Below are 16,400 nucleotides of genomic sequence, written 5' to 3'. Positions count from 1 at the left end.
CAGCTCTATAAAACTCTGGTTAGACCACATTTGGAATTTTGTATTTCCCTAAAGATTAACCTGCAGTTTGAGTTGGTGGTGAGGAAGGAAAATGTAACGTTAGCATTCATTTCAAGACAACTAGAATTTAAAAACAAGGATATAATGCTAAGGCTTTACAAGGCACTGGCGAGACCTCATTTGGGGTATTGAGCAGATTCAGGCCCCTTATTGAAGGAAGGACGCTGTGAAAATTCCTAAGTGAAAGAGAGACATTGTCTAACGGAGCGGTCTTAGAAGTAGTGCAAGTCAGAGTAGTAGGTCTTTGGCTCATCAGGGCTTCAGTGAAGTAGGTTACTTCCCACCCCCCCAACCAAAAGATTAGTGGGTATGTCTGCAAGGCCAGTTTTCTGTTCTGGGTGTCAGATGTGGGATGTCCGGGAGACTTACAGCCTCCATGATGGCCACATCTGCGCCAGATGCATCGAGCTGCACCTTGATGGCCTTCCGCTCGTTAGAGAGAGTGAGGAGGTGATAGACAGGAGCTACAGGCAGGTAGTCACCCTGGAGCTACAAGAAACAGATAAGTGGGTGACCATCAGAAGAGGAAAGGGAGGGTATCAGGTAGTGGAGAGCATCCCGGTGGCTGTCTCCCTTAACAATAAGTATTTCATTTTGAGTGCTGTTGGATGGGGATGACCTAACTGGGGGGTGAAGCAACAGCGGCGTGCCTCCCGTACTGAGTATGGCCCTGTGGTTCAGAAGGTTATGGAACGGAAGAGGATGGCAGCACAAATAGGGGATGCTAAAGTTAGGGGGGCAGGTAGGTGACTCTGTGGGTACCAGAAAGAAACAACGGTGATAGTTTGCTTCCTAGGTGCCAAGATTCATGATGTTTCTGAGCACGTCCACGATATCCTGAAATCGGTGAGCAGCCAGAGGTTGCACCAATGACAGAGATAGAAAAAGGGTGGAGGCCATGAAAGCAGAATACAGGTAGTTAGGAAGGAAGCTGAGGAGCAGGACCTCAAAGGTAGTAATCACAGGATTGCTGTCTGTGCCACATGACAGTAAGTATAGGAACAGAATGAGATGGAGGATAAATATGTGGCTGAAGGATTGAAGCAGTGGATCATTGGGACCTCTTCTGGGGCAGGTATAACCTAGACAAAAAGGACGGGTTGCACTTGAATCCGGGGGGGACCAATATCCTGGGCAGGTTTGCTAATACTACTAGGGAGGGTTTAAACTAGATTTGCAGGGGGGTGGGAACCAAAGCGAAGGGGCAGAGGGTGGGGAGGTTGGAGCACAAGTAGAGACTGTTTATAGCAAATTTGTGAGGAAGGATAGGCAAATATTAAAGTAAAGATGCACTCAGCCTGATGGTTTGAGATGTGTCCATTTTAATGCAAGGAGAATCATAAACAAGGCGGATGAACTTAGAGCTTGGATCAATATGTGGAACTCTGACGTAGCCATTGCATAGACTTGGATGTCTCAGGAACAGGAATGGCTGCTAAGTGTGCCAAGCTTTAGATGTTTCAAAAAGAACAGAGAGGGAGTCAAAAGAGGCTGAGGTGTGGCATTGCTAATTAGGGATAGTGTCAAGGCTGCAGAAAAGGAGTAAAGTTATGAAGGGATGGTCTACTGAGTCAGTATGGGTGTAAGTCAGAAACAGCAAAGGGGCAATAACTATACTGGGTGTGTTTTAATAGACCTCCCAATAATAACAAAGATATCGAGGAGCAGATAGGGAGACAGTTTCGGGAACGGTGCAATAATAGGGTTGTTGTGATAGGAGATTTTAACTTTCCTAATATTGATTGGCATATACTTAGCACATGGGATGGTGTTTGTTAAGTGTGTTCAGGAAGGTTTCCTGATGCAATATGTAGATAAGGTTAGAGGAGAGGCTGTACTCCATCTAGTATTGGGAAATGAACCTGGTCAGGTGTCAGATCTCTCGGTGGGAGAGCCTTTCGGAGGTAGTGACCACAAATCTATCTCCTTCACCAATGCACTAGAGAGGGATAGGAGCAGACAATTCAGGAAAACATTTAATTAGGGTAGGGGGAAATGTGATGCTAGTAGGCAGGAACTTGGGTGCATAAATTGGGAGCAGATGTTTTCAGGGAAATGCACGGCAGAGTTCAGGGAACATTTGCATGAAGTTCTGCATAGGAATGTTCCATTGAGGCAGGGAAAGGATAACAGGGTTAAAGGATGGCATGGTGTACAAAGCATGTAGAAAATCTAGTCAAGAAGAAAAGAAAAGCTTACAAAAGGTTTAAGAAACTAGGTACTGTGAGAGTTCAAGAAAATTACAAGGTTGCTAGGAAGGAGCTTCAGGATGGAATTAGGAAAACCTGAAGGGGCCATGAAAGGGCCTTGGTGAACAGGATTAAGGAAAATCCCAAGGCATTCTATATGTGAAGAGCAAGAGGATGAGCCTTGTGAGAATACGGCAAATCAGGTGGATAGTGGAAACGTGCGCATGGAGTGGGAGAAGGTAACAAAGATACTTAATGAATACTTTGTTTCAGTATTCACCAGTGAAAAGGATCTTGGCAATTGTGGGGATGACTTACAGCAGACTGAAAAGCTTGAACATGTAGATATTAAGAAAGAGGATGTGCTGGAGCTTTTGGAAAGCATCAAGTTGGATAAGTCACCGGGACTGGATACGATATACCCCAGGGAAGTGAGGGAGGAGATTGCTGAGCCTCTTGCGATGATCTTTATGTCATCAATAGGGACAGAAGAAGTACCGGAGGATTGGAGGGTTGCAAATATTGTTCCCTTGTTTAAGAAAGGAAATTCTGCATGGAGGGTGGTAACGAATGGTGTTCGGTAGGGATCTGTTCTGGGACACTGTTCTTCGTGATTTTTATAAATGAGCTGGATGAAGTAGTAGAAGGGTGGGTAAAGTAAGTTTGCTGATGACACAAAGGTTGGGGGTGTTGTGGATAGTCTGGAGGGCTGTCAGAAGTTACAGAGGGACATCGATAGGATGCAGAACTGGGCTCAGGAGTGGCTGATAAGAGTTCAACCCAGATAAGTGTGAAGTAGTTCATTTTGGTATGTCAAATTTGAAGACAGAATATAATATTAATGGTAAGACTCTTGGCAGTGTGGAGGATCAGAGAAATCTTGGGGTCCATGTAGATAGGACACCCAAAGCTGCTGCACAGGTTGACAGTGTTGTTAGGAAGCCGTATAGTGTGTTAACATTCTTCAACCGTGGGACTGAGTTCAAGGACCCTGAGGTAATGTTATAACTATACAAGACCTTGGTTAGACCCAACTTGGAGTACTGTGCTCAGTTCTGGTCACCTCACTACAGGAAGGATGTGGAAGCCATTGAAAGAGTGCAGAAGGGATTTACAAGGATGGTGCCTGGATTGGAGAGCATGCCTTATGGAAATAGGTTGGGTGAACTGGGCTGTTTCTCCTTGGAGCGACGGAGGATGGGAGGTGACCTGATAGAGGTATATATGATGATGAGAGGCCTTGATGGTGTCGATAGACAGAGGCCTTTTCCCAGGGATGAAATGGCCAACACAAGGGGGTATAGTTTTAAGATGCTTGGAAATATGTACTGAGGAGGTGTCAGGGTGAGTTTTTCTACAGAGTGTGGTGGGTGCGTGGAATGCGCTGCCAGTGGCAGCAGTGGAGTTGGATACTATAGGGTCTTTTAAGAGCCTCTTATTTAGGTACTTGGAGCTTAGAAAAGTAGGGGGATGTGTGCTAGGGAAATTCTAGGCCGTTTCTGCAGTAGGTTACATGGTTGGCACAGCATTCTGGGCCGAAGGCCCTGTAATGTGCTATAGATTTCTATATTCTATGAAGGATGTGATGACATTGCAGAGGGTTGAAAAGAGATTCCAAAGAGGTTCATGAAAATGATTCCAGAAATGAAAGATTTATCATATGCAGAGTGTTTGATGTCCCTGGGCCTATGCTCTCTGGAATTTAAGAGAATGAGGGCCAATCTAATTGAAACCTATTGCATGTTGAAACATCTAGATAGAGTGGATGTTTCCTATAATGGGGGAATCTAGGACCGGACGACACAGCCTCAGAACAGAGCGACACACATTTAGAACAGACACGAGAAGAAATTTCATTAGTCAGAGGATAGTGAATCTGTGGAATTCATTGCCACAAGCATCTGAGGCCAGGTCATTGGGTGTATCTAATTTGGAAGTTGATAGGTTCTGAAGGTTACGGCGAGAAGGCATGAGAATGGGGTTGAGAGGGAAATGGATCGGCCATGATGAAATGATGGAGCAGACTCAATGTGCCAAATGGCCCAATTCTGCTCCAATGTCTTATGGTCTTGTAAAATACTATGGATGAGGCTTCAATGACCACACCAAAAGTGGCTCAGTAACACAACTGCTGGCCAGGCTGCTCGATTCAGTTTGCAGCAGGGGTGAGGGAATCGAGAGAAAAGTCTACTTGATCTACCTGTCGCAGTTCCATCTTCCCATGACAACAGCAGCAGACACAGCCCTTGTGGAGAAGAAATCTTATCTTCACATTGGAAATACACGTCATCATATTGCGAGTTACTATGTCATGCTAAACAGGCCAGACTAACAGGTCTCGTCGCTCAGGATTGTACATCCGTGAAATGCTATGGCCAATCAGCAGCAGAAAGGTACTGGATCATAGTCTGTGCCAGCTGATCCCCTGCTCTACCATCACCATCAAGTCAGGGGATCCATTTTGCACAGTGAAGAATACAGAAGAGCATATCAGGAATGGCACCAGGTATACTTCTGAACAAGAAATCAACCTGGTGAAGCTACAAGACAGAACCACTTGCATTCAACATAAGCAGTATGTATCAGTGAACCGGCAGATCATCTTTACGCTCTACAGTCATGAATGACGAGGGAATAAAGTCACCGGAAGAGACTGCAACAAATATTCCTATTTTCAGTGATAGGGAGCTCTGCGCATCTGTGCAAAAGAGGAAGCTGAAACATTTACAAGAAACTTCAGAAGTGCTAAGTGGTACCAGTGGTCCCCAACGTAATGCCAATTCATTTTAATCTACTTGACATCAAGAATCTACCAAAGGCATGGGATTCAGTCACGGCTACAGACCCAAACAACACTCTAGCAATCATACCGAAGACTTGTGCTCCACGATTTGCCACACCTTTGGCCAAATGGTTCCAGTACACGTTGCCCAGGCTAAAGTAGAGCCAAGGGGAATCAGAGCAAAAATCCTCTGCTGGTTAGAATTATACTGGCACTGAGGAAAATAGTCTTGCTGATTAGAGGTCAAACATCTCAGCCACAGGACATCTCTGCAACAGTTCCTCAGTGTCCAAGCTTCAACCATCTTTATCAATGGCCCCCTTTCATTGTTAAGGTCAGAAGCAGATGTTGGGATTATTGCACAATACTTAGAACCATTTGTGAAACAGTCAACAACCAAGTAGAGCAATACCTGGACAATATCCACACCTGGAATGATAGGTGTCAAGTAACATTCGCATCATACTTGCCAGGCAATGATGATGTCCACGAAAGGAAAAATCTAGCCAATACCCCCTACCATTCAATGTATCACTGAATCCCCTACTATCAATATTCAGTGGGTTTCCACTGACCAGAAACTAAGCTAGTCATATACACAATGTGGCCACTATAGCAGGTCAGCTGCAGTGAGTACTGCAGCGAGTAACTCTCCTAGCTCCCCAAAACCTGCCCACTATCTAGGAAACTCAAGTTAATTGAATCTGATTCCACTATCAGCTTCTCTGTCAGGATATTTTAGATATTAAAAGCATCTATAAGTCAACATTACTTAATTACTTAAAATTGACCTCCCAAAATGTATGGCCTCACACGTGTCAGCATTAAATCCATTTGATCCAACTTTTGTATATTCTGCAAACCTACTAGACATATCACCTACGTTCACGTCCAAGAACATTTATGTCACATACAGCGAAGGTTCCAGCAGCAACCCTGAGTTGCAACACTACTCAGACTTGCAATCAAAAAAGCATCCTTGCACCCACTGCCTTACAAAACCTAGCCAATTTTGGATCCAGTTAGTCAACTTGCCTTGGATTCCATCTGGTCTCAATCTTCTGGACCAGAAAACATCATTGTACTTTCCCCAATCCTACACAGAGTCTAATTTGAAACCATCATTATTCTCACATTGGCTCACTCACTCTTCAGCTCTATCTCTATTTTTGTTTTATTTCATGTCTGTCAATCATGGCAATATATTATCTCCAATCCAGGATGCATAATTTTGCATGCTGATAGGGTGAAGGAATCAAAAACTATGGGACATAGATTTATCTTAGGGGGATGGGGGGGGGGGGCGAGGAGAAAGATGATTTAACAGGAATCACAGAGGCAACATTCTCCACGGAGGGTGGTCAATATATGGAATGAGCTGTCTAGGAGCTGACTGAGGCAGGTACAATAACCACATTTAACAGATTTTGGACAGATACATGGATAGGAAAAGAAAATGGGTCAAACATGAGCAAATGGGTCTAACTTAGATGGGCATCTCAGTCAGTATGCGCCAGTTTTACCATGACTCTATGGCCATTGGCTTTCCGTTATCTGTTCTACTAGGTACATCCTTCGGGGGAAAAAAAACCTGTTTTGTTGAGCACCATTTCTTTCAGAGAAGCATACTGATTTTCTTTTTAATGTTCTCCAAGATGAATTGTTGGTGTAAAGTTCAAATTTCGCCTTGTTATGCTCAACGAATGAATTATCCAGCAGACCCAACAGCAGAACAGCAATGTTTTACACTGCACAATGCCATGTGCAGATTCAGAATTAGGCAATTCAGAGCTGCTGTTTACTGCAAGACCTTGCAACAGGCAGGTAGAGCTATTTTCATAAGCAAACTGTACTTGCATAGATCAAAAATTAGCTTAAAATCACAGCTAATTACTGCTCAGAAATCATTCACCTTATACAAACAAAAGACAATGACATAAATTCACATTCCAGAGACGAGAGTGACCAGAAGTACATGTAAGTGGGTGGGTGGGTGAGAAGAAAAGAGCTTATTTTGCCGTCTTCTTTTGTTCTTCTGCTGTTGTTGTTGCTGGTGTTGTTCTGCTAAACATTGTGGATATGCTCTGTTGACAATGGATTGTGGCAACACTTGCGGGCTGCCCATAGCACATCCTTGGGTTTGTTGGTCGTTAACACAAACGACACTTTTCAATGTATGTTTCATTGTACATGCGATAAATTCATCTGATTCATCCAAGAACTTCTGCTGGATGTGGCATTAATAGTTACATTTATTCACATGGAGCAAATGACCAAGAAGGTCAAACCCCTGTAATCTTGAGTGCACAGATGCAATGCACACTCTCTAAGTAACCCAAGAATGAAGATGCAAACTACCACACATTACAAGAGTGCTTGCTAGTGGAGAATAGCACACAAAAGTTTTGAATAACTTTACAGCATTAGCAATTTGTGCATGTAGAAGTATTACAGCTTTTGTGGTCACTTGAGAAAATGGTATCGGGCAGCACCAAGAACAATTCCAGCACTTCTCATGCCCCAAGTCTGTCAAATCTAACTTGAAGTCTCATGTAATGGACACTATGCACCTTTGGAAACTGGCACCCATTTCTGCTGAAATAAAGATTGTTACGATTCTTGCTGTCTAGTATGGCATACACTGTTAGTCTGGAGGGGCAAGCCGAGGCATTGGTTTAAATTTTATGCTGCATCATAGTACATTAATTAAGTTTACTGTTTGGTAACTAACATCTGGGTGTATTCTTTAAACATCTACGGAATAAGAAAGTGTCATGGGTGTACAATAAAGAGATGAAAATAAAGGACGAGGTTCAATATTACACAGCATTCAATCCAGTCTTTTCCAAAAAGCAGCTGACTAACCTAAAAACGAAAGGAATCTACTTAAACCTGACAAAACAATTCAGTAAACGTACAGTGCAAGTGTTTAGTCCAAGTTCTACGTTTCTGAATTGCGATTACATCGTCAAACCAATGTGAAGAGACTGGACTCTGGTAGGACCTTCAAGAGTATTCCAAAACTCACCAACAGCAGCAGCCCTTCACAAAAGTACAAATAGGACCTCCTAGCTGCAAGATACAACAGCATTGACAACAAGCTCCTTGCCAGTCTCTGCCATCACTGGTGAGCTGAACTTTCCTTTGGGGTGGAAAGGGAAGAACATGGAAGGCTAAAGGGAAGAGTAACTTGATACCTCATTTTTCCTTTTTTTTAAAAAAACCACAAGATTCTCTTGAACACATTAAAATCTCACCTTTATCCTGTACCTCCTTGGAAAATCTCTCTCTCTCCATTGCAGACTCTCGCTCTATCCGTTCAATCTCTGCTAAAGCATCCAATTCTACCTCATCGTATGGTGTCATAGTCTGCTGTTGTGAAGGTTGCTGCAGTGGCTGTAACTGTGACTGTGTTGTTTTCACTGTTCCAACTGCAGTGTTCTGTTGTAAGACAGGGACCTGCTGTGCTTGAAGAAAGGCCTGCTCCTGTTGTGGTACACACTGCCCAGAAACGTTCACTGAGCCATGGATATCATTAGGAGTCCCTGGCTGCTTTGCAGTCTGTTCTGGGAATTGCATACTGTTCATTTCTGCCTCATTCTCTGTACTGCTGTCCATGTTTAGGAGCATATCATCCTGCTGATCTCGAACTCGAGTCAGCCTCAGAGTGAGCTTTGTACAGTCTTTAGATGGAGAGCTGACAATGTCATACATAGCAGTCTTATCTGCCTGTTCTTTATCCTCCTTGGTGAGCTTAGCCTTTTTATTTTTCTTCTTGCTTCCCATCCTGTCTGGGGAGTCCAGCAGAATATCAGGTGGGGCATCTCTGGGAGAGGTGTAAGGAGGCGGCGACTGCAAGATCAGAGGCGGCCTGGACGCTGTCAGCACAAAAAAGGTAGAGTTCAAATCTAGCGCATGGACTGCAGGCTATAAAACTTCTAAACAGCATTTTAACTTGTGCGAAATAGCTTTATAAGTATAATTCTTCAACCCCCTAGTTTTAAATATACTGATATATAACCCCCATTACATTTCCATAACTCAGCTAACAATCTAAGGAGGATTAATTACTAATAATTAACAACTAAGCACCAAAGTCATGGTGTGCCACAGACTGGCAAAGACAATAACCATGGAAAATAAAAAGGTTATTTTATCAAAATAACCTCATCCAAACATGGGTGTTGTGCCTGACCAGCTGACCCAGGACAAAGTCTGCATATAATCCCCTCTTCCTACAATAATCACACAAACTGCACTTCTGATTGTGAACTCTGGGGAAAGAACTGTGATCTTTCTGACTGAGGCCAACTAAGATCGTCCAGTTGCAATGTCCTGCTCGATGAACTCCTTACCAAGGAGATCTGTAAGTGAAATGAAAATAAGCCTACAATAACCTCATGCAAAGCAGTAGCATTTCTGAAACAGCTACAAAGAAAATCAAGTGAAGGTAACTGTGACTAGATCAAGAGTGAAAAGATGTCATCCTTTCAGAATATGTAGCTGCAACAAAAATACAATCTGAAAACTGGATGATAATAGGTTTTATATATAGACAAGCTTTCAGATAAGGATCAACTAAGATTTTTAATACACTGTGCTATATAGCGATTTTCTAAAGTTTTTCTTAGATTTACTAATGCTCTTTTCTTTCATTTCTCCTCTACTCCAGTTGTTCAGTCCTCATTAACTAAGTGCTTGCCAAATACATGTTGGTGCAAACCAAAGGAATATTAAACAACTGGTGCTGACAGGACTGCATCAGATGTGGTTGACAAATTAAAGGGAATTGCTTTATAGTGGAAAAACTTGCTGCTAAGAGCAAGCTGAAGATTCTGCTACAGCTTTGCTCAGGGTGAAAGTATCCCTAAGGCTAACTAATTTTTTCTTTAGCCCACGAAGATCACTTTGAATTTGCCAAGTGTCAAAGGTTACCAATACTTGAGCAAGTTCGGCGCTGAAAAAGGGCAGTATGAAAAATTCCTTCCTGTGAACTGGTACAGAACATTCAAGAGTGATTCATTCGCTCATCTCCAATGGTCGAAATCTTATTTCCTGCAAGCCAGGGTGTTTGCTGATTCCAGAGCCCAACGTCTGAGGTGATGGAAGTTCATTACTTAAAAATGAGACAAGGGCAGGTTGACGAACTTGCATTATGTTCCTAGAGTACATTCTGGAAAACCTATTCAGAGCATTGGGCAGAAAGTCAATGATTGCTCTAGATTAAGACAACGATATATGCAGATTCCTTTGGAAACAATTCACTTGCATATTGCTGAACACTTCTAAAATATTCAAGATGAACTGAAAGATAAGTATATTTGTTCTTGGACCAAGGTCTCATCCATCAGAGAAAGACAAATTCCAGCTCTAGTGGGAATCATTACTATTTCAATTTTAGCTTAAGGTGTCATTGTACATTTCTGGTTGATGCACAACGAGATGGAAGCAATTACCAAGTACCTGAAAGTAGCCATTTAAAGTTCTGCAAAAACCTGAGATTTAGTAACCACGATGCTTCAGAGAATGCACTGTTAATAATGATCTTAGAAGCAAAAGGAATACAAAGGAAGCACCATCCTCGTTTGTAGATAGGCTTCATTATCTGATAGACTGCATACTACAATGATGTGCCTCTTCCCTCATGCGCTTGACATACTCACTACAATACACCCCATAAGGAAAGTTGTAAAAACGACGTAGAATCTTCATAACAAATTTAAGTTTAGCACTCCAGTTCTGGTAAGTAAAGTGAAAATGACATTACCAGGTTTTGGACTGAATCATAATCTTAGTACTAATACATGCTGATGAAAAGTATAGATAACATGAAAGCTAAATGTCTGTCAGGTTTGTACATTCTCTGTTACCTACAGGTACTGCTTTCATTTGGAGTTGAAGAACATCAAGAATGAGTGCTCAAGATACATGAAATCAGGTTGCAAGATTCTTACAACCCAAAGCTAGGAATTTCAGAGAACATTTTGAACATCCAGGTGTAAAGATCAGCTTCAGTATTGCACTTGCTTAATGCAAGAATAATATCAAAGTTACAAAGTCAGCTGAGCAGGTACAGGTTTAACCCACAAACATCTTTACTGATAATTTAAACTGACAGAATACACAAACTTTTATATTCTTAAACATCCAAATCTCAGATTAGGCGGCACCAGTAGAGAAACAGATTAATGTCTCAAGATGACCAACTCTTCCGTTGAAATATAAACAAGCTGAACCAATCTATTTTTGTTTTCACAGATGCTGGCTGATCTGCTAATATCTATGATTTTGTTTTAATTAAGTATAACTACTATAATCTAAAGACATTCAGCTATCAAACACATGTACTCATTCAATCAAATTTATCATCTTGATTAAACAATTTCCACCAAAGAACCCGCTTTATATAGCTATACCTCAAACCTAACAGCCACAAATCAAATAAGGTCATAGAGAACTGTCTAGCAACTAACAGATGCTGATCCTCAATGGTAAGCTTACAGTCATGAAGTAATAGAAAGGTAGCAAGGTAAGAGTGCTATTTTCACGACAAACTATACTTCCAATAGGTAAACTGTTGGTACTCCTCCCAACAGCCATTCCTGGAAATTGCTCCACTTCAGCTTTAGATCTCACCATTGTAGATCAAAAGAGGCCAACTTCACCCCCAGTACCCTGACAATTTAGCATATTTAACATATTTGAACAAATGGGAGAGAACAAATTTTGCAATACAACTATTATGCATAAAATACCCAGACTACAAACTAAAAACATGAAACATTCAACAATTTCAGTATAGTTATCAAAATTTAGGGACCAAAAGATGTATCAGTAAATAATCATTCTGAAAGCTAGTATCAGATCACACCTCAATTACATTGCTGCTACATTAGGGCAACACAGTAACATAATGATAGGGGTTAAATTCCCACCACTGTCTATAGGGAGTTTTACATTCTCCCCATAACCACGTGGGTTTCCACTCTGTGCTCCAGTTCCTCCCACATTAGTATGTTGCAGGCATACGTTCTTCACGCAGGAAGCAATACAACACTTATAGGCTGCCTCCAGCACATCCTGAGATTGTGTTGTCCATTGATGCAAACAACGCATTTCTCTATGTGTTTCAATATACATGTGACAAATACAGTTAATCTCTCTCTGTAATTAGTTACATAATCTATTTTTCTATACACCATATACATAAGTGCATCATTATAAAAGTACCTTTTGGAGTCCCATCACTGTTCGCGGGAGAACACACTGCCTGTGGGGACCTTAAAGGGAAGGAGGCATTTCTCAATGAAGAATCACCATCCTATAACAAAAATGATAAAAAAAAAATTAGCCTAAAACATTCTATAACCAAGCAAATCCAATATAACCAGCTGAAGGAGAAAAACCTTGGTTTTAACAACAAATGAAAAATCAAAAAGACAGCAGATGGGAAAAAGAACTAAATGCTAGACAAATTCAAATCAGGCAGCACTTCTGTAAAGAGAAATATTTGGCAATTTACAAGTATGATTTCTGCCTGAAATGTGTTTGCAGCATTTTGTTTGAATTTTAGAAATTTAACAGCATCCTTCAATAAAATGTAATAGTTTTGCAGCCACTATTGTATTTAAAAAATGCAAAATAAGCTCCTGCAAACAGCAATGCCCAGTTAATCTTTTTTCACTGAAGGGACAAAAATTGGCCTGTGCAGAAGAAAACATCCCAGATCTTCCTTGAATAGTACCAGGTGATCCCTTGCATGCACAAGATGGTAGAGAACAGCACCTCCAAAATCATGTGTTCAAGTGGAGAAAAGCAAAACAAAGTGAAATTGCATCCAAGATAAAGCAAAAAGATGGGAATGTTATTGGAAATAAATGAGACAGAAGTGTTGAAATATCGAGGCTCTGTTCAGGAAAAGGGAAACTTGCATCACATTTAGGCAGCTGGATAGAAAAGAATCCCCTGATGAATATATAACATTTAAGAGCAAGCTTAAGAGGGAACTCAGGAGGGATGAGATGGGTTTGACAGGCAACGTCAATGAAAATCCCAAGAGGTTCTTCAGTTATATTAACAGTAAAAGGGTACACAGGGTGAGATTATGTCCTCCTAAAGACCATCAGAGCTATATGTGTACCCTCAGGAAATGGCCAAGATTTTTAATGACTGTTTTTTTATTTCCCTCCTGAGAACATCATGGACGCCGAAGAAAGTGTTCGGCATGCTACAATAAGTGGCTAGGTCTTGGAACATATGCATAACATGAGGAAGGATGTATTTGCAGCCTTGGAGCACATTAATGCGGGCAAATCCCCGAATTAAGTGCACTCCCGGACTTTATAGGAAGCCAAGGAAGAAATCACAGAGGGCCTTATTTGCTTCATTTTTAGCCACTGGTGAAGTTCCATAAGACTAGAGGATGCCTAATGCTGTTCCACTGTTCAAGGGTATCAAGGACATAATGGGTCAAACTACATCCCAGTGAGCCTGACTCCAATTGTAGGGCAGTTACTGGAGGGAATTCTGAGGAATAAAATCTACTATCATTTGGATAATGTAGGCCTGATGAGGAATAATCACTGTGGCTTTGTGCATGGGAGGTCATGTAATGTATGATGAATCTTTTGAGTGTTTTGCAAAGAGGTAACTTAGGGGATAGATGAAGGTAAGGCAGTGGATGTTGTCTGTATGGACTATAGTAAGGCTTTGACATAGCAGGCTAATCTGGAAGGTTTGGTCACATAGGAATCAGGTGGAGCTAGTGAAGTAGTGATAGAAAGCAGAGGGTTATGGTTGAAGGTTAATTCTCCAACTAGAGGCATGTGACTACTGGGGTACTCCAAGTGGTGGGACCTCTGTTATTCATTACTTCTATAAATAACTTTGACATCCATGTGCATTGCATGATAAGCTTACTGATGATACTAAATGGGAACCTTGTTGATGATGAAGCAGGTTATAATGGATTACAATAAGATCTTGAACAGTTAAGGAGGAAGGGTGAGAGAGAGAAAATAAGAATTTCAAATTAGCTTAGTGTAAGGTAATACAATTTGGACATTCCAACTAAGGTAGGACTTAGAAGGTAAGAATGGTAGGGCACCAAAGAGTATTGAGGAACAGAGGGGTCTGGGAGTAAACGAATACATTGCTTGCTAAAAACAACTTCACAAATAAACAATGGTAAAGAATGCATTTAGCACGCTGGCTTTCATCAGTCAGGACATTGAGATTAGGAGTGATGACATTATTATGCAGTTATACAAGTCACTGGTGAAGCTGCACTTAGAAACATAGAACATAGAAACATAGAAAATCTACAGCACAATACAGGCCCTTTGGCCCACCGCTGCCGCCGGCAGCCCATTCCATGCACTCACCACTCGCTGCGTAAAAAAAACTTGCCCTTGACATTTCCTCTGTACCTGCTTCCAAGCACCTTGAAACTGTGCCCTCTCGTGCTAGCCATTTCAGCCCTAGGAAAAAGCCTCTGACTATCCACACAATAAATGCCTCTCATTATCTTGTACACCTCTATCAGGTCACCTCTCATCCTCCGTCGCTCCAAGGAGAAAAGGCCGAGTTCACTCAATCTATTCCCATAAGGCATGCTCCCTAATCCAGCCAACACCCTTGCAAATCTCCTCTGTACACTTTCTATGGTTCCCACATCCTTCCTGTAATGAGGCGACCAGAACTGAGCATAGTACTCCAAGCGGGGTCTGACCAGGGACCTATATAGCTGCAACATTACCTCTTGGCTCTTAAACTTAATCCCACAATTGATGAAGGCTAATGCACTGTATGGCTTCATAACTAGAGTCAATCTGTGTAGCAGCTTTGAGTATCCTATGGACTTGGACCCCAAGATCACTCTGATCCTCCAAACTGCCAAGAGTTTTGCCATTAATACTATATTCTGCCATCATATTTGACCTACCAAAATGAACCACCTCACACTTATCTGGGTTGAACAGCATCTGCCACTTCTCAGCCTGGTTTTGCATCCTATCAATGTCCCACTGTAACCTCTGACAGCCCTCCACACTATCCACAACACCTCCAACCTTTGTGGCATCAGCAAATTTACTAACCTATCCCTCCACTTCCTCATCCAGGTCATTCATAAAAACCACAAAGAGTAGGGGTCCTGATAAAGTATGCAAAAGGTTAACATGTCATTAAACATAAGAGACTGTTTTTTCTGCAAGAAAACTTGATGATGAACAGATGTGCAAATTTTATTACAGCACTATTTCTTCTTGAAGACAGCCAACTCGGGTTTTAGGATATTTATCTTCTTGTGTAGTCATGCATAGAGATAGGACAGCTCCGGTCTGTTTTATGTGTCAGCCATTATGTTTATTTTGAAATTTGTCTTTTGGAGCTGTCATATAGGGAATAACTTCAGCTCCGGCCTGTCTTGTGTGGGGTGTATCTGGACAAATATATCTGTGTTGTAAGGGGAATTGTTTGTTAGTTGGTGGATCGGGCAGGAACAGTCATAGACTGTTCCTGTTTGAGCGACTAACTGAGTAAGCCCCAGGTGCTTTGAATAAAGACTGGATTCAACTTCCAAAGTCCCAGAACAGATCCCTGAGGCACATCACTGGTCATCAGCCTCCATGCAGAATATGACCCATCTACAACCACTCCTTGCCTTCTGCGGGCAAGCCAGTTCTGGATCCACAAAGCAATGTCCCCTTGGATCCCATGCCTCCTTACTTTCTCAATAAGCCTTGCATGGGGTACCTTATCAAATATCTTGCTAAAATCCATATACACTACATCTACTTGAAGTACTGTATACAGTTTCGGCTGCTGTTAGAAAGACATTAAGCTGGAGAGTGCAGAGGAAATTTTTGAGGGTACTTATTGGACGAGAGTTATAAAGACAGATTGGCTATGCTATAACCTTATACCTTCAAGCATAGGAGAACGCAAGGTGACCTCAAAGAAGTATATAAAATCATAAAGGGTATAGATAAGAAGGACATTCATAGTCTTTTCCCCCAGATTTGGCGAATCCAAAATAAAAGTACACAGGTGCAAGATAAGAGGAAGAAATTTAACAGATCTGGGAGGTGGCTTTACACAGATAGTAGTGAGTAACCACAATGAGCTGTCTGAGGAAGCATTCAAGGTGGGTACATATTTAGTGGACAGCGAAGGTTGTCTAAGGTTACAACAGAATCTATGCCAACTGGCAAAGTCAATAAGAGAATGACAGATAGAATTTAATACATTTAAAGTGATGGATTTTGCAAAGTTAAACTATGGCAGAGCCCTGGAAAGATAATGTCGATCATGTAGACTTAGTGGTATAGGTAAACAGTTCCCTGAAAATAACTACACCTGTAGACACA

At 41.6% G+C, this 16,400-nt stretch overlaps 1 protein-coding gene across 4 annotated transcripts in view; it reads right to left on the bottom strand.

Moving 5' to 3' along the window:
- The window catches only part of nipblb (NIPBL cohesin loading factor b), a 502,440-nt gene that overhangs the window by 296,958 nt on the left and 189,082 nt on the right, over positions 1 to 16,400 (bottom strand). For 3 of the 4 annotated variants that reach the window (XM_072257459.1, XM_072257461.1, XM_072257462.1), the window contains 2 exons: positions 12,262 to 12,352; positions 8,289 to 8,909 (listed from right to left, as the gene is read on the bottom strand). In XM_072257459.1, the coding sequence (XP_072113560.1) occupies positions 8,289 to 8,909; positions 12,262 to 12,352 (712 nt within the window). The remainder of the gene's footprint in view (positions 1 to 8,288; positions 8,910 to 12,261; positions 12,353 to 16,400) is intronic. The other variant, XM_072257463.1, reaches the window with a different exon arrangement.

This window comes from Mobula birostris, chromosome 5 (genome assembly GCF_030028105.1).
Source record: "Mobula birostris isolate sMobBir1 chromosome 5, sMobBir1.hap1, whole genome shotgun sequence".
Lineage (NCBI taxonomy): Eukaryota > Metazoa > Chordata > Chondrichthyes > Myliobatiformes > Myliobatidae > Mobula > Mobula birostris.
The sequence above is the reverse complement of the archived record's forward strand: the minus strand, read 5'-3'. Positions and strand labels throughout refer to the sequence as shown.